Source organism: Narcine bancroftii, chromosome 3 (assembly GCF_036971445.1).
Source record: "Narcine bancroftii isolate sNarBan1 chromosome 3, sNarBan1.hap1, whole genome shotgun sequence".
Classification (NCBI taxonomy): Eukaryota; Metazoa; Chordata; class Chondrichthyes; order Torpediniformes; family Narcinidae; genus Narcine; species Narcine bancroftii.
This window is the reverse complement of record NC_091471.1, coordinates 366160196-366185663: the sequence shown is the minus strand read 5'-3', so window position 1 is coordinate 366185663 and position 25468 is coordinate 366160196. Positions and strand designations below refer to the sequence as shown.

At 41.3% G+C, this 25468-nt stretch overlaps 2 protein-coding genes across 5 annotated transcripts in view; one reads left to right on the top strand and one right to left on the bottom strand.

The window, feature by feature from the left end:
* Window positions 1–11064, bottom strand: part of gps1 (G protein pathway suppressor 1) — a 57094-nt gene extending 46030 nt beyond the window's left edge. The window contains exons 1-3 of one of the 2 annotated variants that reach the window (XM_069930205.1): window positions 10962–11064; window positions 5702–5899; window positions 2398–2490 (exon numbers count right to left, since the gene is read on the bottom strand). In XM_069930205.1, coding sequence (XP_069786306.1) covers window positions 2398–2490; window positions 5702–5899; window positions 10962–11006 — 336 coding nt within the window. In that variant the 5' untranslated portion in view covers window positions 11007–11064. The remainder of the gene's footprint in view (window positions 1–2397; window positions 2491–5701; window positions 5900–10961) is intronic. The other variant, XM_069930206.1, reaches the window with a different exon arrangement.
* A 4431-nt stretch (window positions 11065–15495) lies between these two features.
* rfng (RFNG O-fucosylpeptide 3-beta-N-acetylglucosaminyltransferase) overlaps window positions 15496–25468 on the top strand; it is a 32393-nt gene continuing 22420 nt past the window's right edge. For all 3 annotated transcript variants that reach the window (XM_069930210.1, XM_069930208.1, XM_069930207.1), the window contains exon 1: window positions 15496–16388. In XM_069930210.1, the coding sequence (XP_069786311.1) occupies window positions 15843–16388 (546 nt within the window). In that variant the 5' untranslated portion in view covers window positions 15496–15842. The remainder of the gene's footprint in view (window positions 16389–25468) is intronic.

Sequence of the window (25468 nt, the reverse complement as noted above, 5' to 3'; positions counted from 1 at the left end):
ATAGAAAACTTCCTAAAATCTAAATACACCATATCCATTGATTCCACCTCATTCATATTACTAAATGCCAATTAATGGATTAGTCAATATGATTTCCATTTCCCATATAATATTGCTAATATTGCACAATCTTGTAACTAACTTCTAAGTGTCTTGTATCCTATTCTTTGAATTATAAATTTCAGCAGTTTCCTACAATTGAGATCAGATTAATATGTCAACTGTGCTTTTTTTTCTCTCCTCTCCCTCTAGGTGTGGGGTGGGGGGATCATAACTGCTACCTTCAAACTTCAAGAAGCATTCAATAATCTATAGAATTTTAGAAGATGATAACCACAGCCTCCACCATCTCCTCAGACACATCTTTCAAAATTGAGATATAGATTTTCAAGAATTTCGGATTTATTAGTTTTAAGGATTGACTGGACTCTCTTCTCATGTATTTCTGGAAGCCTTCATGTGTCTTCTTCTTTGAAGATAGACACAAAAGTGCTTTTTGAAAAAAACACTTCCAGCATTTCTTCTGTCTTGATAAAATATGACCACAATTTCCCTAGTTTTTACAAAAAAGGAAAAGATCTTAAAATTTAAAAATTACAATATACAAAAATATACATAACACAGACAGACAGTTTAAGGTTATGGAGAGATCTACAAGGTGCATGGTTTTGAGTGGTGAACACTGATGAAGCTAGAAGTTTAGACAAGTTGTTATTTAAGGGATGAGGTTAGTCCATAAGCAAAGCAAGTTTAAGAAAGTGATGGTAAATACATGTGTGTGGAATTGACAAAGCAGCAGGTGATGTTGTGGAAGAACTTTTGAACAATTACAGTTCATCAATTATAGGATTTGAAGCCAATTTCAGAATTAATTGAATGGCTGAGGCTCCATACCTTCTTTTATTCTGAACAGAGAACAATGGAATAGGTGGAAATGAGGTTAGCATGCAGATTTCTAAAGGAAGACAGAATAATTCCAAAATTGAAATAGGGATAGTTGCAGCTCACCCACATTTGATATGACAATCAATAATAGCTGTGGTATTAACACAGGTATTTTATTTTAAATACAATTGTTAGAAGTGCAAACATGACAGGTATCTTTCTTCAGCCCCATTCCACGGGAATAATTGAGAAATTAGTACCTTCAAGGAGATATTGCTTAAAATAATCAAAAGTTTATAAAGCTTTCAGGCATACATTGAACTGTAAAAGATTTCACCAACCACAAGAATTAGTAAAACTGTAGTTAGTAGGTGTGGTCATGGATTCCTAGAACAATGATGAATGATATTTTGTAATTGTGATATGGAGTACAATAAATATCATAGTAAAATTTCTGGATTTGCACCCAGAGTTCTAGACAATTGATCCAGAAATCTGTTTGAATTTCACCAAGATATTTTGGGGAAAAGTTTGAATATTTAAATGACATCTGTTTTTTTAAAAAAATCCTCTCAATAATTGCAAGCACACAATTTTTTCTCAAAAAATTATATGGATCACTAATATCCTTCAGAAAAGGAAATATGCCTTCCTTACCCAGTCAGGACGACACGTGACTCCAACACATTGACCCTCTAATCCCTCCTTAGTACAGGAATGTGATGGACAATAAATTCCTGTGTTGCCACTGACATCCTCATCTAACCGCACAGCATTCCCGATTGTGGTAGAAAATTACTCTTCCTCTATTGTCTTGCAATTTATCCCTTCGCAAACTACATTTCCTTTTTCCAAAAGGCTTCCATCATTCTTTCAGCTGTTGTGCGGAGGAGGTTTCCGGGAGCCTGGAGGTTTGGGAGGCTGTGCCATTTTAAAGCACAGAGCACTGCAGCAGATGGTGGGGTCGGAGACAAGGCCATGGAGGGGTCTCTGTCATTATGGTGCCAAAGCTGGCGGGCCTGTATGGACTTGTGAACTGTGTGGCGGTTCTTCTTTTCAAGCCACTGGACTTTTTAAAATCTAAGTCTCTGAAATGTGATTGTTTCACTGTGCCTATTGTCTAGTTTTTCAGCTTTTTCAGCTAACAGTATTGTTAGCACTTTTTTTTTCACTCTTTATGTAGTTTTGTGTAGATGTGTTTTAGTCTTGCGTAGTTTTAACTTTGGTTTTGTCTGGAGCAGAAATGGCATTTTGATTTGTCTGATGTGTAGTATCGGTTATGTGGATGGCATTGTGGTTTTTGGAGGACGTGGACATTACCCCTCCATAAATCTTCGTCCACGAAGCCAAGCCAAAAGAATTTCGTTTTTAACTGTGTACAGTGTACTGGTTTTAAATGACCATAAAGGCTACTACTACTAATACATCTTTGCAATTTATTGGGTGAAATAATTTTTTTTTTAAATAATTTAATCGGTCCTTTTATCAATGAACATCCAAATTGTGACGTACCAGTGTGGGATTCTCCACCACATAGTTTGTTTCAGGTGCATTCTGCTGATCATCCTGAGGGTCAGCATCTATTTGCATTGGTTCCACTGCTCCCTAGGGAGATACAGAAATAGTTGAGAAACAGATTACAAAGTTATAATACTGCTCAGGCAGGTTCTTGTCTCCAATTAATACTGCATATTAAAATGAGAGAATATAGAAAACAAGTGTGTGTTTTAATTATAAAATAAATTGGTATTTGTTAATTTAGTAATCTTACTTAATAATACTTAAGAGCTGTGCAACAACATCAAAATAGTAAAAACGCACCAAAAAGCTGGAGGAACACTGCCGGTCTTTCAACACCCTTTTTATGAGCATTGAAAGACTGGCTTGGTTCCTCGAGCATTTTGGTGCATTTTACTACAACCACAGTGTCTGCAGAATTTCATGTTTCACCAACGTCGAAATATTTTGGCTGAAATTGAAATGCTTTTTCAAGGCTTTCTTATTAACCTGAAAAGCCATGTATTACTGGTGAAATGTCTACAGGCCACACATAATACAGCATAACTACTAAACTTCCTTAAAATAATCTAAAGAATTGTTCTATCTCTTTCTCCAGTCAACTGTGTCCCAGGTCAATGTACCTGTGAACATGATTTTTATTTTGAAAAGAGCAAGAATAGAGAAATGTCCATCTTCAATAAAAGACACTGTAATCCTAACTGAACTGCCTTCCCCATCCAACAATAGAAATATGAATAATGTTATAATGTTATAGGGCCTGAACACTCATCAGATCTGCTTCCCAAGTCTATTTAGCCAAAACTTTATTACTGTTTTCAAGATCTTAAGGGATATTGCTGTTAATTATTCTTATTAGCAATGGGTCTGAACTCCTCTGTCTGAACATCAGCAAACTCCAAATCTATAACCAGCCATCTCAACAATTGGTAATGGTGCAGCAAAGAGAAAAGGGTGGTGCGGGGAGAGTTTTAATAATAATTTAGGATAGAGAAGGAGCAGAATCACGAGGAGTACAACTCAAAAACAAGAGCGTGAAAATGTATTTGAAAGAGCTGTGAGGCAATAGCATGTAGTGGGTCAGAATTAATATTGATGTGAAATAGGACATGGATAGCAGAATTATGCCTTAACTGAGGTTTAGGATTGGAGGATAGGATGCAAGTCCATGAGGCAGCAGAATTTTAGAACAAAATCCTTCCACTTGTATAGTACATTTCACATCCTTTTATGGACATTTCAAAGTACCTCACAGCCAACGATGTAGTTTTGAAATGTGGTCATATAGGAGAACCTTGAAGTCAATTCAGGCACAATTTTAACAAGTGGATGAATTCAGAAATCCAAGAAAAACATTTGTAATCACGGTTAAAAGCAATGGGTCAAGGATTTCTGAGGTTTATCGGGTTGGGTTGATGCTGTGTTGCATCCTGGAGTGCACGTTGCAGGTGTTAGAGACTAGAATGCCCTGGAAAGTAGATAGGTATGTTTTCAAGTAATCGTATTAAGGGACAGCACAACATGGCATGCAATTGTCATTTTAGACTGCGATTTATGTGTTATTGACAGCAAAATATACAAACATCCCATTTTAAAATTAATGCTGAGATACACTCTGTAAAATGTGGTTTTAATTCATACTCTATGTAACCTTCAAGAATTGTAATCTATAAAGCAACGACGTCCACTAACTAGTTAACAAAGTGATCATTTGCACACTATTTGAGGTTTCCAGAATCTCAAGTATATGCTGTTCTATAATATAAGCAACCAAACAAAAACACCATTTTTGTTTTATTTGACTTTGGCTAAAAACATTACTTTTAAAATGATTCTCACCCAATTATACAGCCAACATCCCATTTCTTAACGGGATGTCAACGAACAGTTATCTATTTTCAGATGACATCCGTCACTGAAGAATGATGCTGCAATTGTTTCAATTACAGCTCAAAAAGTCATTGATATTCAGCAATTTAGTCTGAAAATGGATTGAGTTACAAAAGTTGATTAAAATTATCTTTGAAACTAGCACTAACAAAGTTCAGAAGAAGTATTGGCGAGTCAAATGTAATTGAGTAGGAACCCTAAAGTCGGAATTTCATGGTTGTGCATGAATAGGCACACAGTACAAACTGCTCCCTCCTGGGAACACTGGAAAATATTAGAACTGTTTTACATCGTGTTGCAGTTCATTAACGCTCCTGGAATGAATCAACAGAATGCCCTTCAGTAGGACATTGCTGTGAATGCCAGGGGTGATCAATGATCACCATCTAATTAAAAAAAGGCTCGTTGTTCTGTAAAGGGGTTTTAAATGCTATTTTCAAATTTATCTGCATTTGAAACACTTCCTTCCCTGGCTAACAAGATAATTATTCCCCATATAAATTCTAGTTCCCCGCTCACAAGTTTCATCACTTTAACAAATTACGTTTCACATTTTAATAATTAAATGAGGCTAAACAGATAGTTATTCTGCATCCCCTTTACAGTTCATTTTCAGACGGTTCCTTCATTCAGCAGATCTTCAGCTCCAACTCAAAAGTTTGACAGTATCAAAACCAAAGGAACTTTGCCGTTGCTTTATAACTAAACAGCAGCATACAGAGTAATATCTTTTTAAAAAAAGCTCTTTCAATGTGCAAATGAATTATTAGCCAAATGAAACCTTGCTTCAGGAGTACCTGAATACCATTGGTGCTGGATTAAAATTAGGTAGGTCTTGTCATTATTGGCTTCAAATAAAATACTTAATGGTCAAAATAAATTTGGAATCTGAACAGAAAGTTTGGAATAGATTTGGTCATTCACCATTATTATAATTAGAAGATCCTCAAACTTTTGCTGGGACATCATCCCATTTTCTTTGCTCAAATGTGGGAACTCCTGCTATCCATCAAGTCTGAGAAGGAGCTCAAAGTTTTATTAATCACAAGGTAGCTTACAGCATTATCAATTGCTTCTCTGGCATCAACACTAAAATATGAATATATAAAATGTTAACATCCTCATCATTTCAGGAAGCATCTTTGGAAAGAAAAACAGAATTAACATTATCAATATGAAACATTAACTTTGTTTTTCTCTCTCCCTCCACAGATTTTATCCAACCTGATGAGTGCTTCCAGAATATTCCACTTTTATTTCAGATTTCCAGCACCATGGGATTTTGCATTTAGATGATTAAAATGTAGATTAAAATAGCTTCACAAATACAGTATGTTCCCCTATCTCAAACCAGATTAACAGTAGTTGAATGGTGTGCTTCCTTCAGTTTTCCTTGTGATTGAGGTACCTCATAGAGCAGCGTGCAGGCTGACAAGCTGGCGCTAAGGCTGAAATCTCCTGCCGTACTATGTAGAAACAAGTCTGATCTACTGCTGTGGGGTGTCAGGTAAAGGTCTGAGAGCGAAGAGGTGGCTGAGCTGGGAGTAGAGCTATCTTGACACCCTTCCTGACTATCTGCATTCCCTGCCCCTGACACAGTGCTTGCCTGGGAAAGAGGAATGAAATTCTCAGTTATTGCAGTTCCATACTTGTGCTTAAAGTTAAAACAAATCTTGCTATACTATAACATAACTAATCACTTATCTAGCAATTTAAAATAAGCACCATCTCTTGCAAACATCATATTTACTTATAAAACCTTTGGCATCATATTTCTTTCACTACTAAACATCACCCTCTTCTATTCACCATAACAATTATAATCTTTTCTTCCACAGAACATACAGCAAACAATGAAGGAGATAACATGATTGGTATTTACAAATTGCCAATCACATCACCAAAGCACAAAAGAAAAATAGTAGCATGAATATGAACGGCAGCACTGGCTCCTTTGGAAACAATTTTGTTTTAAAACAGCAAAATATACAAAAGTAAATATCAATACATTTGATTCTTCACTAAAAAAAGGAATTGTTCTTCCAAGATATCAAGTCTAAAGTAGATGAATATACAACTAATATACGAGTTGATCAAATGACATCGAATCCATAGATATAATATAGTAGCACTGTTGATTACCATGGTTGTAGTACACTCATAAAGAATTAGATTTTGTATTAAACTAACATAAATAGCTGAACAAAAACCATGAAGAGTAACACAACCACTGCACATGCTAGAACCGTGAGTGAACAAAGAGAAGGTGGAGGGAGTCAGCAGGACTGGCAGTATCCATGGATAGAAATGCCAGTCAACGATAAAGGGACTCGCTACCACAAAGATTTTTCTTCCTGAACCCTTCTGGATGTATTTTATAGATTTTGAGTCGTTGTTCACGAAAATCACCTTAAAATTTTCCTATCGCGTACTATTTTGTCTATATGACCTATTATTGTGATTTCCTGTCATATTTTAAGTCTACTTCAAGCCTACAAAACCATGAAGTGCAATATATCTTTGAAATTTTCTGCATTCACACTTGGATGTCTTCCCTACTGATCTTGGTACAGTCAGTGATGAACATGGTGAAAGGTTTTAACCAGGACATTGCGAGCATGTAAAAGCAGTATCAGGGCAACTGGAATCATCAATGCTGGCTGAGTATTGTTGGACACTGACAAAAGAGGCATCAGATGCTGAGTACAAAGGAAAATCATATTGTTGGACACTGACAAAAGAGGCATCAGATGCTGAGTACAAAGGAAAATCAATGGCAAAACATTTTATTTATTTTTGATATGCCTTTACATTATTTTCACATTAAAGTGTTGTTATAGTTTTTTGGCTGTCCTGTAGGTAAAAATGGTGTAAATTGTCCAGAAAGTTTATTGATGGGCAGGGTCTATCAACAATGAATACCTTTTTATATTTCTTGTGGTTCATCTGATAGAAATAGACACTGACAAAAGAGGCATCAGATGCTGAGTACAAAGGAAAATCATATTGTTGGACACTGACAAAAGAGGCATCAGATGCTGAGTACAAAGGAAAATCAATGGCAAAACATTTTTTTTAGATCAGTTGAAGTAATGCAACACATCAGCATCATTATGTGATTAAACATGCTAAATTCAATAAAAGTTAATTTATTTAATCCCCATTTTTTTGAGGAAGCAAATCTTTTGGGAAAAAAATTGTTATTCAGTGTATTAGGTCCTGACCTGAAATACTGATTGATAATTTCTATCCTGATCAACAGGGTCTATCTTCTCTTTGCTCACTGAACAAAAATCATTAATCTTTGCTCATTAAACATATACCCATTTTGAATATTACAATTTACAACCATCATATTTGTAAAACAGCAAGGATCTTGCTTGACAAATCTGATGAAATTCTAATGAGCAGGACAGACAAAGGAGAGTCAGTGAATGTTGTTTATTTGGATTTTTAGAAAGCCTTTGACAAGGAGCTGCCCATCAAGCTGCTAAGATAGGAGTGCATGGTATTACTGGAAAAGTATTAGCGTAAATAGAAGATTGGCTCACTGGCAGAGCCTTTTTTGGTTGGTTGCCAGTGACTAGTGACAGGGGCAGTGTTGGGTCTCCTACTTTTCACATTGTACATAAATGATTTAGATGATGGAATTGATGGCTTTGCAGCCAGGCTGGTGGATGATATGAAGATAAGTTGAGGGTCAGGTAGTTTTGAGGAAGCAGGAATTTTGCAAAGGGACTTGAACAGGTTAGGAAAATTAACAAAGAAGTTGCAGATGGAATACAGGAAAGAGTATGATCATGCACTTTAGTGGAAGAAATAAAGGCACAGACTTAAATGGGGAGAAAATTCAGAAACCAGAGATTCAAAGGGACTTTGGAGTCCTAGTGCATGATTTTTTTAAAGGCTAACTTGCAGGGTGAGTCAGTAATATGGAAGAAAAATGCAATTACAGTATTAATTTCGAGAGGACTAGAATAAAAAAGCAAAGATATAATGCTGAGGCTTTACAAGGCGCTGGTCAGACCATATTTGAAGTATTCTGAGCAGATTTGGACTGCATATCTAATGGATCACATTTATAATGATTGATTCCTCTAATGGTCTTACCCCATTTTCCTCATGCAGGTTGCAGCAAAATTATATTTCCTCTCAAATCCTTGTTTCTCTTATTCCAGGTTTTCCCATTACTGTCCTCTTCATGCTACCAACAAAGCTGTCAGGCATATTGATTCTGCAAAAATCCATCTGTTTAACCAATATTTGCCTTCTCCCCAATTTCTTCTTAATCTCAACATTTTATTTATTTTTGATATGCCTTTACATTATTTTCACATTAAAGTGTTGTTATAGTTTTTTGGCTGTCCTGTAGGTAAAAATGGTGTAAATTGTCCAGAAAGTTTATTGATGGGCAGGGTCTATCAACAATGAATACCTTTTTATATTTCTTGTGGTTCATCTGATAGAAATAGACCCTGAACTGTTGAACAGAGTCACAGTCTGTAAGCCTGGATGAAAGGCCGTGTGATTCTCTTTCACAAGATAAATCTGGCAGAGTTTTGAATGGAGGCAGCAAGGAAAACATTGTGAGAAGTCACATTTAGAAGAGACAAACACGTCCAAGGAACTGAGTCACAGGGAGATTGAGGTACAACAGATGCTACACTGCAGAATGAAATTTACATTGTGGATAAAGTTTTCAAACGGAGTTAAATTAGGTTTTGATTCACCCAAGCAGTCAAACCGCAGGGCAATAATTACATAATGTAGCCACTATGCCACTGCAACCATACTAGAGCACTATGAGCACTAATCTTCCCATAACTTTCTATAATGAAATCCCTGCAAAGGTTGTGCCAAGGTACACTACAAGGATAAAGAGAAAACTAAATTCTGATGCTCAGATAACCTGAGAGATAATAGGGAAAGAAGAAAAGCCCTGCCAGAAATGCGCCCATGTAAGATTTATAAGGAAGCACGCAAGAACAGCTTCACAAAGCTGGATGACAGAAGAGATATTAAACAGCAAAATAATTAGGTAGGTAAACATCCATCAATGGGGATATTGTACAGAATTTTATTTATGACTAAAATAGTGCTGTGACCAAAGTAGAAGCCAAAGCAGAGTGACAGAAAGGAGAATTTGAGGGGAGGTGACATTGGGGACACTTAAAAACCTTTTAGAAATATTGGAAGCAAAAGTTGCCAAAAAAAAAACCTTTAACTCTAATTTCCAAATATATCACATGGAGTTGTATTTAATAAAGTAATTACTTCCTTCTCGGTTCATAGTTTCAAATAAATAAGAATTTTTTTATTCAAAATGAGTTTTGAATACTATCAAAGATAAGCAAGTTTTCTCTTTCTCATTAATATAAGGCAGAAGCATAAAATTCCCAAACCAAAATCTATCTAATGATTTATACATCAAACTTCAGATTAAAGTGTTGTTATAGTTTTTTGGCTGTCCTGTAGGTAAAAATGGTGTAAATTGTCCAGAAAGTTTATTGATGGGCAGGGTCTATCAACAATGAATACCTTTTTATATTTCTTGTGGTTCATCTGATAGAAATAGACCCTGAACTGTTGAACAGAGTCACAGTCTGTAAGCCTGGATGCCTCTTACAGCTTACTCTAAATTGCACGAAAAGAAGTTGTTCAATCTAAAATCATTCAAAATTTGCATTAGATCGCCAAGAATAACTGTGTTGATTGAATTCTTATCTTAAAATTACATTCAGTAACGTCAGTAGCTGTCACATCAGGAACGCAACCGTACATATTTGCGCATTGACATCGTTCAGCATTCTAATTACTCCAGACTCAGGAGTGAACCACGTTGCTGAGACTGAATTGGCAAGATAATGATAACCAGTTTGTCATACACTTGAGACGAAAGGTTTCTATGTCAGATGATCGCTTTGGGATCACAGTCCCTGAATCTCCACCCCCCCCCCCCCCACCAACCCCCCTCCACCACTTCCTAGTATAAACAAATACTCTAATTTCAATTCCCCAGCTGATGTGGAGGGGTTTAAACCTCTACCTCCAAATCAATGATTACATTGTTGCTGTAGCCAAGATCCTACTGTGCCCAGATTAGTCTTTATCAACACATATTTCTGATATTAACAAGTAATGGAAATTTTGGCTCTCTATACTACAGACACTCCACTTCCTCCACCCAGTATGACCAGCACCACACTTCCTCCATTCATGATCCAAATGCCTCTTAAACGTGAGAGAGAGCCCAATTGAATGAGGAAGCGATCAGGACTGAACTAGGCTGTTGAAAGAAGCGCATCAGCAGGGAGGTGCGAGTGGCAGGAGCCCGGCCAGGAAGCCTGAGCTGATAGGCCCGTCGTCATCGGGCGCCACTTTGCTCCGGCTCCAGTGGCTGCAGCTGGCGAACACGAAGCAAAGCTGGATCGAAGGGTCTCGGCTCGGGGGTCTCGGCGGGGGGGGGGGGGGAGCCGTGCGCTTCCACCGAGCCGGAGCAGCGAGGAGCCCCGGGGAGCAGCTTCACTCCGGCTCTGCCCCCAGCAACCAACTGTCATGCTCGCCCCGGTTCCGCACGGCTCCGTTCTCCCACAGGAGCCCCCCCGCCCCCGCCCCCGCCCCCGCCCCCCGCCCCCCCGCCTTGGATCGGCCCGGCTGCGAGCAGTTACCTGAAAATTTAACACTTGAACGGGAAGTGGCATTTTCTCCCTCATTCAGCAACTCCGAGCGGCCACAGAGCAGCTCCGCATCCGGGCACTCTCATCACTGGGGTGACAGGTCAAACGCACGAGTCAGGGAAGGGACGTCATGACGTAACGTCCCAGCGACGGCGGCCCCGCACAAAGATGAAGCGCAGCCCTGGCCCCGCACAAAGATGAAGCGCAGCCCTGGCCCCGCAGGAGAGGTGGGTCGACCTGGTCGAGGATGATGAGAATTTCAATGCCGCCCATCACTTATTCCATTTGTGCTGCACCAGCTCTGGAAGTTGCAGCTCCTCTGTCAGTCCTTAAATGGCCAGCCCTCTGAGAACCAGTGCATTTGAAAATTATCCAGCAGTAACGAGGATGGGGCCCCCCCACAGAACTTCAAAACTAGTTTATTGAGATTGTTAAATAGGAAAAATATACTTCGGTAGAGCCCCTAAAGCAACACACACGCACCAGGTTAGTCGACGCAAGACTGTTTGATTTAGACTTTTATACAACCTCACGCCCCGGGCTCCACGGGACGGGACATCGTGATGAGTTTGGCGTCGATCCACGGGACCGGTAGGTTTACACGGTCCATTCAATGGGAGTTACCCATTTAACTGCATTCCCGTTCACTCATGGGAATCTTTCATCTCCTTTACTTATTAAGAACTCATTAAGAAATAGGAAAAGATTCAACTTCCATTGTTCTTTGAAGGCTCCAAGAGAATAAAATTTCTCATCTATGCTTTAGCTAGCTGACCCATTATCGTTAAACAATCGCCCCTTGTTCTAAGAAAAACACCCTTTCAACATTCACCCCATCAAGAAACCTAAAGATCTAAAATTTCCCTATTCAATCTTTCCTTGTGAAACAGACAGTTTTCATTTACAATGGATAGTCAGCATCTTAAGTCAAATTCCTGCCTGACCCACAGTCCTCCAGAAAGATCCTAGCATATACAGTCTCTCATCTCTTCCTTTTAATTTACCTCACCTAACTATTTTTTGAGTTCACAGCTATGGAACCTAAACCCAAGACTATTTCAGGACTGAAACATACATCTTAAAGAGTGTCAACTCCTAAATATACTCTTCACTGATTGTCAGTTCATAGAGAAATCATCTTCATTATATGATCCCATTCAACATGTTGGGATCAGGTGATTAAATATTCCATAGAACAAAATATAATACCTGTATTGGTAATGATAAAGACCTATAACCATAAAGGTAAATTTGTAACTGCTCTATGTGTCTATGCAGACTGAATATGGTGTCAGTGAGCACCTGGTCATGAATTAAAAGGTGATGACATTCCCAAAGACCAAAGGACATTGTCTCACTATGCTTTAGGTCAGCCATTCTCAACCTTTATTTTTATCTTTGGCCCCCTTAGGACTCTGGTCTTCCCTGTGAAGCAGTCGAGTTTACTTGGTTTCCGTACACAAAAAATATTTTATGATTTCAGTCTGTGCCCCCCCCCCAACCTTAAATATGCTGCTGCCCCCAGGGAGCTGTACGGCCTCCGTTCAGAATGCTGCTTTCCAAATCTGCTTCATGTCTGTTGTTTAATATAAGGGCAAGGTTGATTCAGTTTCACACTGATAGCAAATATATATGCAAATAAAGAGTACTGCTTCTGGAGTCCAGGGCACAATCTGCTCAAGGTCTGTGAAGTTTGTACATATTTCAAACAGGTCATTGGGTCAAGACCCTGCATCCTTTCTGAGATCTTAAAAAGACCAACAGATTACAATGGAAAATTAAGATTTTTCTTCATGAACATTTTTGGGGATATTTTATGGATTTTGGGCTGTTGACTTGGGAATGCTTGTATATGAATCGCAAAAGTTGGGTTGCAGGTACAACAGATTGTTAAGGAGGCAAATGAAATGTTGAATTCAAGTGCAGGGAAGTCATGCTGCAACTGTACAAGGTACTGGTAAGGCTGCACCTGGAGTACTGTGTACAGTTCTGGTCTCCATACTTGAGGAAGGTTATACTGGCCTTGAAGGCAGTCCAGAGGAGATTCACCAGGTTGATCCTGGAGATGAGAGGGTTGATGAGCAGTGACTAAATCATCTGGGATTATACTCACTCAAATTCAGAAGAATGAGAGGAGATCTTATAGAAATCTATAAAATTATGAAAGGGATAGATAAGATAGAGGCAGGAAAATTGTTTCCACTGGTAGGTGAGTCCAGAACTAGGGGACACAGCCTCAATATTCAGGAGTAGATTGAAGATGAAGATGAGGAAAAACTGTTTTTCCCAGAGAGTAGTGAATCTGTGGCATTCTCTTCAGGGAAGCAGTTGAGGCTACTTCATTAAACATATTTAAGGTTCAGTTAGATAGATTAAAGAATTAAGGGATATGGGGAAAAGGCAGGTAGGTGGAGTTAAATCAATGGTCAGATCAGCCATGATTTTATTGAATGGCGGTGCAGGCTCGATGGGCCGGATGGCCGACTCCTGCTCCTATTTCTTATGTAAAATTTCCCTTTAATGTACCTTTTCTTTGATATAACCTATTTTTGTAATTTTCTCTGATATTTTAAGACTACTAGTCTATTGCCCACAAATCAAGCTGTTCTGATCCATCCAAACATGTCTGGGTATGCACTCAATGTAGGTACTATGCAAATGTTATCTCAGGTCTAGGCATGCTTGGAAGGCATGTTGTTGAGAATTTTGCATGTTGCATGATGTTGTTGAGAATTTTGCATGTTGCATGATGTTGTTGAGAATTTTCTTGGCAACTACAGGGCACCAAACTACATCAAACTAATTGACAACATGCTTCAAGCATACAAAACCATGAAGGGCAACATTGTCATTCAAAATTAATTTTCTTCATTCACACTTGGACGTCTTCCCTGTGATCTTGGTGCAGTTAGTGACAAACATGGTGTCACCAGGACATTGCGACCATGGAAAACCAATATTGGGGCAGCTGGAATCCATCAATGCTGGCTGACTATTGTTTGGGCACTGACAAAAGAGGCATCAGATGCAGAGAACAAATGAAAATTAGTGGCAAAACATTTTTAGGTCAGTTGAATTAATGCAATAGGTCAGCATCATTATGTGATTAAACATGCTCAGTTCAATCAAAGTTAGTTTAATGTTTCTCCAACTCCTGCATGATGCAGCAAATCTGAAATTATCTTTGTGTTCAAGTTGTCTATCATAATCCCCAATTTATTTTCAGGAAGCCATCCTTTTGATAAATGTTGTCTAGTGTTATCGAAGAAGCAATGCAAATATAGCTGAGCACACTAGTGAAGAGTTAGAGGAAACAGTTACTTTAGAGATTTTTGTCGGAGTGGCAATATCTAAATTCAACAGCTGGCAAGTGTATGATATTTGTAAAGTTTTTAATGTGTTGTAGGATACCAAGCTGTCATCCTTCATGAAGATGTGCCCAAATACTTGGTTTTAATTGGATACAGAATTAGCTTGATGATCGTGGTGGGTGGGTGGGGGGGTTTTGTTATTTAGATGGAGGCCTGTGGCATGCTCCAGAGATCAGTTCTGGAGAAACATAGCAGATCGATTATGTAGCACCCATAGGAGGAAAAGGGTAATCAACAGTGTGGGCCTGAGCCCTTCATCAGGTATGAGAAAAAAAAATAGATGGAATAAAACGATGGGGGGAGGGAGGAGGCTAATTGAAGAGGTAATAGGTGGATTCAGATGGGAGGGTAGAAGAGAAGAAAGCTGAGAAGTGATGAGGAAGAGGGCAGCTCTCTGACGGGGGGGAGAGAGCTTGAGGACAGAAGGACAGGGAAAGAGATTCACAGGAGAGAATTGGTGAAGTCGATATTATTGCCAGATGAAACGAATTGCCAGAGCAAGTGGTCGAGGTGAATAGAACTGTAAGATTTTTAAAAAATATTTGATTGATGCATGCCATGCTTCTTAACATAACGATTACAGCACGGAAACAGGCCATTTGGCCCTTCTAGTCCGCACCGAACCCAACACCCCTCTCTCGTCCCACCTCCCTGCACAATGCCCATCACCCTCCATCTTCTTCTCATCCATAGACCCGTCCAACCTTCTCTTAAATAATACAATTGACTCCGCCGCCACTATTTCTCCCGGAAGCTCATTCCACACGGCTACCACTCTCTGAGTCAAGAAGTTCCCCCTCATGTTACCTCTAAACCTCTGCCCCTTAATTCTTAACTCATGTCCTCTTGTTTTAATCTTTCCTCCTCTTAACGGAAATAGTCTATCCACATCCACTCTGTCTATCCCTTGGTAGGAAAGGGTAAGCAGGATAGGGGCTGCTCATAGGACTTGCTGAGGTGGACAGCTTGGCTCGCAGTGACAAGTTGGACCTGTTTCCATGGCTTAATTGAATGTTGGTGATGGCAAGATTTTCCACATGAACTAAATGCGAATTTGTGATTCATTGACTCGCTTTTGCTCTTTTATTCTCTCTGTGGCACTTGAAAGTCGCAAGGACTGTTCCCAACGTAACTTTCTTGTCGTCAGAGTTATGGCGACATAACTTTGCAAGGAGAGCAAGATGAAAGTTGGTGGGTGCTGTTCGGGGAGGAAAGAGCCAAAACGCCCCCCATTCGGAAACTTCCCGGTGCAGCGTAGTCCTCCACGAGAGGTGGCGATCCAGTTCAAAGGAAGAGCTGAACTGAGCCGGAGCCGGCTCGATCGATCCTCTGAATGAGCAGCGAAGAGCGCAGCCAACGGGCCGGACTTGGGCAAGAGCCGGATCTTGTGACAGCGGATTCGGGAGAGCGGCCGCCGGGGGTCCGATCCGACATGGGAGCGGCTCTGGACCTGCCGCGGTGCCGCTCGTTCGCCCCGCCGGGCTCGGGCTGATCGCGGAGGATGCGTTTACGCCGTGCTGCAAGCAGTCGACTCTGTTTCCTGCTCGCCTTGACTCTCTGCACGTCGCTCCTGCTCTTGGTGGGGCTCCAGCAGTGGGGGCGCCACGATCTGCAGCTCGCAAACCCCGGGCAGCCGTTCAGAGAGCCCCCCGGAAGATTTGGCCACGCAAGCCGGCAGAGAGGCAGCCTCCAGAAGAAGCAACGAGCTGGAGCCGCGCCCGGGAGGTCCGACGCTTCTCCCAGCACCGCAGCACAAAGGGGACCGAGCTGGCACCAAAATGTCCAGCCAGCCAGGCTCCTTCGGGCTCGCGTTCAGGGGAAAGGGCCCGTGAGCGACCCAGCGGGAAGGGAACAGGCTGCTCCTCCCTCGGAGGAGGAAGCCGCACTGATGCTTTGGGACGTTCCCCTGCACGACAGGTACACGGGCTCCGGGAAACATAAAATGCAACTCGCTGACATTTTCATCGCGGTGAAAACGACACGCAAGTATCACCAAGCCCGACTTAATCTGCTCTTTCAGACCTGGATTTCATTGGTGCAAAACCAGGTGAGCTCTTGGCCACTTGCCCATTAAGATCAAGCCCAGCCGGCCGCCTTCTGTCTTCACCTCGCCCCCTTCCTCCTGCATTCACAGGCACCAACAGGGTCGTGGTCAAGAATGGAACGTCCTCCTCCAAACTTCGGAGTGAGGCCAATCGATGTCTTGTTTCTAGAATGTGCCTCGCTTCGGTCAGTCAAGCCTTGTAGAACCCCAGGACGCTACAGAACAGGAAACAGGCCGTTCGGCCTTCTGGTCTGTTCAGCTAGTCCCAATGACCTGCTCCCATTCCAGAACCCTTCAGACCTCTCCCATCCATGTGTCTATCCAATTTAACTCAAGAGTCCACACCCACCACTTCAGATGGCATGTTATTCCACACTCCCACCACTCCCAGTGAAGTTCCCCTTAATGTTCCCCCCTAAAACTTTCCCTTTCACCCTAAAGCCACGTCTTCTCATATTTATCTTTTCTAATCTGTCTATACCCCTCATAACTTTGGAAACCTCTATCAAATCTCCCCTTATTCTTCTTCATTCCAAGGAATAAAGTCCTAATCTGTTTAATCTTTCCCTGTAACTCAACTCTTATACCCAATGCACCTGTAGGTCTCTTTGCTCCTCCGCACTCCTACCATTTACTGTGTATGTCCTACCTTGGCTCGTCTTTCCAAAATGCAACACCTCACACTTGTCTGCGTTAAACTCCGTCGTACATTTACTGGCCCATTCTCCCAGTTGGTCCAGATCCCTCTGCAAGCTTTGAAAATCTTCTTCGTCCACTACACCACCTACCTTCATGTCATCAACAAACTTGCTGATCCATTTACCACATTATCATCCAGATCGTTGATATAAACAAATAAAATAGCCCCAACACAGATCCCTGAGGCACACCACTCACCACAGACCTTCAGTCTGAGAAGTAACCATCCACTACCACTCTCTGTTTTCTCCCACTCCGCCAATTTTGAATCCTGTTTACAACCACTCTATGGATACCTCTTGTCTTAACCTTCTAAACTAACCTCCCATGTGGGACCTTGCTTGAATAGTTTCAATTTTGAGCCATGTATCATCAAAGCCATAAACAAAAATTTAGTCAAAATGTTGTTTATTTCATTTTACTTAATATAAATGTTAAAAGTTAACTATTTGGCCCAACTTGTCCATGTTAGCCAAGATTCCTGTTTCTTTGGCTTGGCTTCGCGGACAAAGATTTATGGAGGGGTAATGTCCACGTCAGCTGCAGGCTCGTTTGTGGCTGACAAGTCCGATGCGGGACAGGCAGACATGGTTGCAGCGGTTGCAAGGGAAAATTGGTGGGTTGGGGTTGGGTCTTGGGTTTTTCCTCCTTTGTCTTTTGTCAGTGAGGTGGGCTCTGTGGTCTTCTTCAAAGGAGGTTGCTGTATTGTCATGTAATAGTACAGAACATGTAATATTACACAAAATTGCCTTCTGCCTGTTGTAAGGCAGACAAAGGGTCACCATTAGTGTTGCCCGGTGCCCTTTACAGTAAGAAAGAAAATCCCCTCAGAGTCATTGAGTGTCTGTGGATTCATCTCCAATCCTCCTGGAATCTGTGTGGCTGCAGCTTCAGATCCAAACCTCTTGACACGATCAGGAAGGCTTCAACACCCAAGGCCCTTCAGGATCCCTTCTTACCCTCAGCACCCTCTAGAATCCCGGTTCCAATACCTGGTTCCCATAAGCCAGTCTCCAGCAGCTCTCAGCCTGTGTGGGCCCTTCGACCACAAGTCGCCAGCAGCGACTGATCCCCTCACTGGTTCGTTGCCATGGTCTCTTCAAGATCATCTTGCATGCTTCCTATCAATGGGGGAGTATTCTCCTCGTTTCTGGTGCCCTTAATGAGTTAGTCCCATTTGCCTGCATTTGGCCCACATCCCTCCAAACCTTTTCTATCCATGAACATATCCCAAGGACCTTTTAAACATTGTATTTGTACCTGCTTCTGCTACTTCCCATGGCAGCTTATTCCATATACCCATCACTACTTGGGTGAAAAAAATCTTGCTGTCAGGAGCCCTTTAAATATTTCCCCACCGACTTCAAGTCTGTGCAAAGGTTTCCAAAAGGAAGGGAGTCAAAACCTGTCTAGTTTTCAATTCCCCTAACATGAGAAAAAGACTGGCTCAGCCTCATGAATTTATAAACCTCGATAAGGTTACGCTACAGCCGCCTTTGCTCCAGTCCTGGCCTTTCCAGTTTTCCTTGTACTCAAAACTTATAGCCCTTGCAACGTCCTTGTGCACCCTCTCTAGCTTAATCACATTCTTACAATAGTGTGGTGACCAGACAGCACACAATATTCCAGGTGCTGTCTCTCTCAACATTCTGTGCAGCCGTAACATGACATCCCAACTCTTGTAGCTAATGCGATTAAGGCAAGCATGCTATATGTCTTCTTCACAGCCTTGTCTACCTGTGCCAGCACATTCCCCATCTCTGTGTTTCAACGTACCCAAGGGCCCTGTAATTTCAAATTCCTGCTCTAATTTAACTTCCTAAAATGCAGCACTTCGCACTTGTCTGAGTTAAATTTCATCTCCTATTACTTTGTCTACATTCCTTGTTGATCTAGATCATAATCATATCCTAAGACAGCCTCCTAACTCTACCACACAACCAATTTTGGTGTCTACTGCAAGCTTAGTAATTATGGTACCCAAGTTCTCAAATCATTAATATAGCTTTAAAAAAAGACAACAGTAGACCCAGGATCAATCACTGCATCACACCACTAGTCACAAGCCTCCACTTTGAAAAACAACCCTCCACTACTATCGTCTAATTCCCACATCAAACCAATTTTGTATCCAAGTGGCTAGATCACACAAGATCGCATGTGATTTGACCATCCGGTTGAGTCTACCATGTGGGATCTTGTCAAAGACCTTTCTAAAGTCCCTAAATACAACATTCTACCGTCCTGCCCACGTCAATCCTCCTGGTCATCTCTTCAATAAACTCAATTCAATTGTGAGACATTTTTTCATGGAGCCTTGGACTGTTGAAACAGGGCCTTCAGGCCAACTTGCCCATGCCGACTAAAATGTCCAACCCACACAAGTCCCATCTATCAGTGTTTGGCCGATATTCCTCTAAACCTAATCTATTCATGTATTCATTCAAATGTTGCCATAGTACCTGCCTCAATTACCTCCATACATTCAACAACCTCTGTGTTTATATAAAAAAAAATCTCTCAGGTTCGTATTAAATCTCCCCCCCCCCCCCACCTCACCTTAAGCCTATGCCCTCTGGTTATCAATTCTTCTTCTCTAAGCAAAAGACTCTGTGTTCATGCAGTAAACCATCCTAATTAGTCCTTGTCTTTCTAAACATGGATCCTAGCTCTCAGAATCCCTCCAGTAATTTGCCTATCACTGATGTTAGGCTCACATGCTTGTATTCCTGCCTTGTGCTTGCAGCCCTTCTGTTCTCAGAGAACACCTTTCAATTCTGAAGTTGTGCTCTCTTGTTTTAGACTATCTCACATGAGAAATAACCTCTCTACATCTACTCTGACCATGCCTTCAATACTCAAAATGTTTTAATGAGATCCCCTTCATTCTCCTAAATTCCGAGTACAGGCCAAGAACTGACAAATGCTCCTCATATGATAACCCTTTCATTCCCAGAATCATCCTTGTGAACCTCCTCTGAACTCTCTCCAATGTCAGCACGTCCTTTTTTAAATGAGGAGCCCAAAACTACTCCAAGTGTGGAGTGACCAGTACCTTATAAAGCCTCAACATCACAACCCTGCTTGATATGCAGATCCACTGACTCAACATGCAAGCTTACCTTCAGAATATCCTGCACGAGGATTCCCAAGAACCTTTTCATCTGGATATTTTCAATTTTCTCCTCATTTAAAAATAGTCCGTCCGTTTATTTTTTTCTATCCAAGTGCATGACCGCACACTTTCTGATATTTCATTTGCCTCGTCCATGACCCCGTAATCTAAAGTCCTTCTGTAGCCTCTGTTTCCTCAACAGTACCTGCTCCTCCATCGACCTTAGTATTATCTGCAAACGTCCACAAAATCATTCATTCCATAAATCAAATTATTAATATACAACATAAAAAGAATTGGCCCCAACACTGACTCCTGTGGAACATCACTAGCAACTGTCAGCCAATCAGCTGATGATCCCTATGTTCTATCTCTCTGCTTCCTGCCAATAAGACAATGGTCTACCTACACTAGTCTGTTTCTTGTTATACATGGGCTCTTACCTTGTTAAGTAGCCCCATGTACAGCACCTTGTTAAAGGCCTTCTGAAAATCCAAATACACAACATCCACCAAATCTCCCTTATCCAGCCTGCATGTGATTTCTTTCAAATAATTCCGATAGGTTTGTCAAGCAAGATTTTCCCGTAAGGAAACCATACTGGCTTTGGCCAATCTTGTCTTGTGCCTCCAAGTACTCCATAACATCGTCTTTAATAATTGACTCTAATATCTTCCCAACCACTAACATCAGGCTAACCAGTCTATAAGTTCATTTCTCCTTTCTTGAATAGGGGGGGCGGGGGGGTGATACTGGCGATTTTCCAGTCTTCTGGGACCATACCAGAATTGATTGATTCCTGAAAGATCATTACCAATGCCTCTGCAATCTCTATTGCTATTTCTTTCAGGACCCAAGGGTGCAATCCATCTGGTCCGGGAGACTTATCTACCTTTCAACTATTCAGCTTTATGAGCACCTTTTCTTGTAAAATAGTAACTGCATTCACTTACCTTCCCTGATACCTATCTGGCACATTGCTAATGTCTTCCACAGCTGATGCAAAACATTTAATCTCACCTCTTTTTTACACTTTATATACTAGACAAAGCTTTTTGTATACTCTTTTGATATTATTTGCTGGCCTACTTTCATACTTCATCGTTTTCCTCCTTATGAGTTTTTTGTTACCTCTGCAAGTTCTTAAAAACTTCCCAATCTACTTCCTCATTTCTTGCAGAAAATCAATCCATCCATTGCCGTCTTCCCTACGTGTGCCCCCTTCCAATCTACTTTGGCCAGTTCTTCTCACGTGCCATTGTGATGCCCTATCCTCCACTGAAATACCGACACATCTGACTTTAGTTCCTCCTTGTTAAATCTCAAATTGAACTTAATCACATTGTGATAACTGTCCCCTAATGCTTCTTTTACTCTAAGATCTTTAATCACCTCTGGTGCTTTACACAACACCCGATACAGTACAGCCAATCCTCTCGTGGGCTCAAGAGCCACCATGCAGGCTTTCTCCAAATTCTCTCTCTCTCACTCTCTCCTCTGGTTTTCCCAAACTACTTGGATGTTAAACTCCCCCATAACATTGTCCTTCTGAAGTTCTGGCACGCCTTTTCCATTTGCTGTCGTAATTTGTTGTCCTCATCCCAGCTACTGTTTGGAGGCCTGTATATAATTGCCAACACTGTCTTTTTACCCATGGCATTTTTAAATTCAATCCACAATGATTTGATATCTTCTGATCCTTTGTTACCTCTTTCTATTGATTTCATTCAGTGGCATAGCTAAGGGGGATGCAGTGAGAGCACCCCCCCCTCCCCTGGGCACATTGTTAGCTTTTTTTTTAAATTTTATTTTTTGTAGAGATTTATTGTTCAAATAAATAAGACATTAAATTAGATTTTAGCTAAACTTTAGTTGTGTGTCTATGTTTTCCTTATTGTTATGACGAGCATAGAAACACGCTCTTCGGCTCATCACGTTTCTGTCAACCATCAAGCACTGATCCTGTGTGCTCACCTGGTGGTAGTTTCACTGGTTCCCTGTCTCCCTCTGTTTCTTTTCCTTTCTGCTTTTGGTGCTCCCTCCAAGTATCCCCCTCCCTTTGATTGTCCTGCCTCTCTTGTTAATTTCTGCCTCTTTTCTCTTTTTGCTCTTTCTGTTGCTCCTTGTTTCTGTCTGACAGCTTCCCTTGCTCACACCTCTTGTCCCCCTTTGTCGCTTGCTTCTTCTCTTCTTCTCCCTCTCTTTAACTTATTATTTTTGTCTCTCTCCTTGTGGCCCCTTTCTCTTTCTTTCTCCTTCCCTTTGCCTCTCTGTCATTCAGCCCATTTCTTTCTTTCTGTTTTTATTTGTAATTCCTCTTGCCTTGACTGCTTTTCTGCAACTTTCCCTGAAAATCATTGTTAGCCTTTCTGAGCTGTGTGCTCACTGCTCGGTCTCTTGTGGGGTGCTTGCGCTGGTGGCTCACCAGCGCGTCGCGGGGAGCTGGGCAGTAAGCGCAAAGTTCGGGGGGGGGCACCACTTTTGGAGAATGTGCTCAGGGGGAGTGGTCTGGCTGCTGGTATCTGGAGAGGAATAGCTGCAAAGGTCTTTATTTCTCCTTGGCGTTAGTTAGTGCTAAAAGGTGTAAGTTTGATTAAAAAAATAATATAATGTTTGAAGAGTGGACAGAACATCAAATAATAGGCTATCTGTGAATCTTGTGTTGTTTACAAGCCAAAAACACTTCAGCACGAAGTAATGTAATTAGTTAAGATTTAATTCTATACTTTGATCTACATTATTGTAGGTAACTTTGTACACACAGGGAACGGTGGTCGTGGCACTTTTTTTTTATGTTCTCACTCTCCCTAACATTAGAACCTGGCTGTGCCCCTGATTTAATTATATTCCTTTCCAGCAGAGCCACTCCACCCCCTCTGCATACCTGCCTATCCTTTTGATGCACTGTGTAACCATGGACAGTCAGCTCCCATAGACATTAAGCTCCCAATGACATCTATTCTTTAGCCATGACTCCATAATGCCCACAACATTATACCTGCTCATGTGTAACAGTACTACAAAGTCATCCACTTTATTTCTTATGCATGCATTTAAATACAAACCTTTAACTCGTTATGTGTTACTCTCATTCTGTGTCCTTGTTGCAGTGCAACTCATGCCACTGGCTGCAATTTTACCTGTTTCTGCCTGTCCTTCCACACAAACTCTCTTTGGCTGTCCCTACTTATGCGCCAACCGCCTCTTCGCTTTGGTTCCCACCCCCCCCCTGAAAATTTAGTGTAAATTCTCTGCTCCCCCCCCCCAAAAAAAAAGCATTAACAAACCTCCCTGCAAGGATATTGGTTCCGTCCAACTTGTACAGATCACCCCTTCCCAGAAAAGTTCCAATGATCCAAGAACTTGAAACCCTGCCCCCTGCACCATCTCTTCAGCCACACATTGGTCTGCACTACCTTCCTATTCTGATCTTCCCTAGCTTGTGGGACAGGGAGTAATACAGAGATTACCATCTTGAAAGTCCTGATATTCAAATTCTTTCCTAACTCCCTAAACTTACTTTGCAGGACCTGTACCCCACTCCTGCATGTGTCACTGATGCAAATATTTACCCCAATCTCTGGCTAATCACCCTCCCCCTTAAGAATATTCCTCACCTGCTCAGAGATATCCTGGACCCAAGCACCCGGGAGGCAACACAGTATCCTGGAGTCCTATTTGTTCCCCTAACTATTTGTTCCCCTAACTGCTCTGACTATTCCTTTACCTGTCTTCTGAGATTCTGAGATTTGGAGCCATCAAGATGCTATTGGTCTGGTTGTTGCTGCCTGGTCACCCCCAGCAGTATCCATTGCTGAGGGGAATGGCCACAGGGTACCATGAACTGCCTTTCTGTCTCCTTTCCCTCTCCTGATTGCTACCCAGCTTTCTTCCTTTTGCCTTCTAGGTGTGATTGCATCGCTGTATCTCTTATCTATCTGAGACTCCCAAATGATCCAGAGTTTACCCAGCTACAGCTCCAATTCCCTAACACGGTCTGTAAGAAACTGCAGTTGGATGCACCTCGCAGATGAAGTCATCAGGGATACTGTTGGCTTCCTGACCATCACATTCTGCCAGAGGAGCATGTCCCTGCCAGCCTACCACTCCCTCACATCTCTGCTTTAAATTTTCCCCATGACCTGGCCTCCGCAGCCATCTGTGGCAATGAATTCCACAGGTTCACCACCCTCTCTCTGGTGGAAGAAATTTCTCATCATCTCTGTTCTAAAGGGACGTCCTTTTATTTGGAAGTTGTGCCCTCTGGTCGTAGACTCTCACACTACTGGAAACTTTCTCCCGCTGCTGCAAACAGGAGTTGTACCTAAGTGAAGAATGGAAATGTAAACTGTGTGAGTTTTATTGAAAGTAATTAAGAGGAAGTAAAAGATTTGCAAGATCCAACCTGATTTTGTTTTAATTAGGGAGCCTTCTAGACCCCATTTTTCAGTGTAATCAAACCCTCCCCCATCACCCTCCCCCATCACTACACCCTCGGGTTCCTTTTTTAAATGAATGCCAGATGCTAGTTTGCTGAAGACTGCCAGATTACTGGAGGATAGATTAAAGTTGTGAACAAGTCTTATTCCAGTATCAGTCAAACAGCCATGTGAACACAAACTGTTGCTTTATCCTTGAAAGAAGGTGAACACATTCCTAATTTAGTCATGACTTTTAAGGTATTCAAAAAAAGGTGGATAGCTTTGTGACACGGTTCAATGTTCAAATATTGTTTTAATCGTGGATTAAACTCACATTTAGTTTGCTAATCTAAAAACAAAACACATCTACAGTCTTTGATTTATAACCATAGAACCATTTACGGAGCGGAAACAGGCCATGTTGGCCTTTCCAGTCCGCGCCGGTTCACTGATTTTGTGCGCCCTCTTCAGGCCTTGGTCCCGGTCGATCTTCATTCAATAACGATGGGCGAATTCAATGCAGGTGGAATCAGAAAACTATGAGCAAACAGATTGGCTGTCTGTGTACCAAAAATAGTAAAACTTGACGAAACTGGATTTATTAGATATAACAATTGACACAAAATGAAGTGTAGATTCTGAAACTTTCCTGATGCATCTTCCAGTATCGAATCAATACAAGATTAAAACCAGATGAGTGAAATGCATTCAAGTCCAAGGTTCCTTTTATAGTCATGTAATAATGCATAAAAATTTAATGTACATGATATACCATAAGGCAAACAAAGAGTTGCTATGAGCACTGCCCAACACCCCTAACCATAAGAGAAAGAGAAGCAAAACATAGT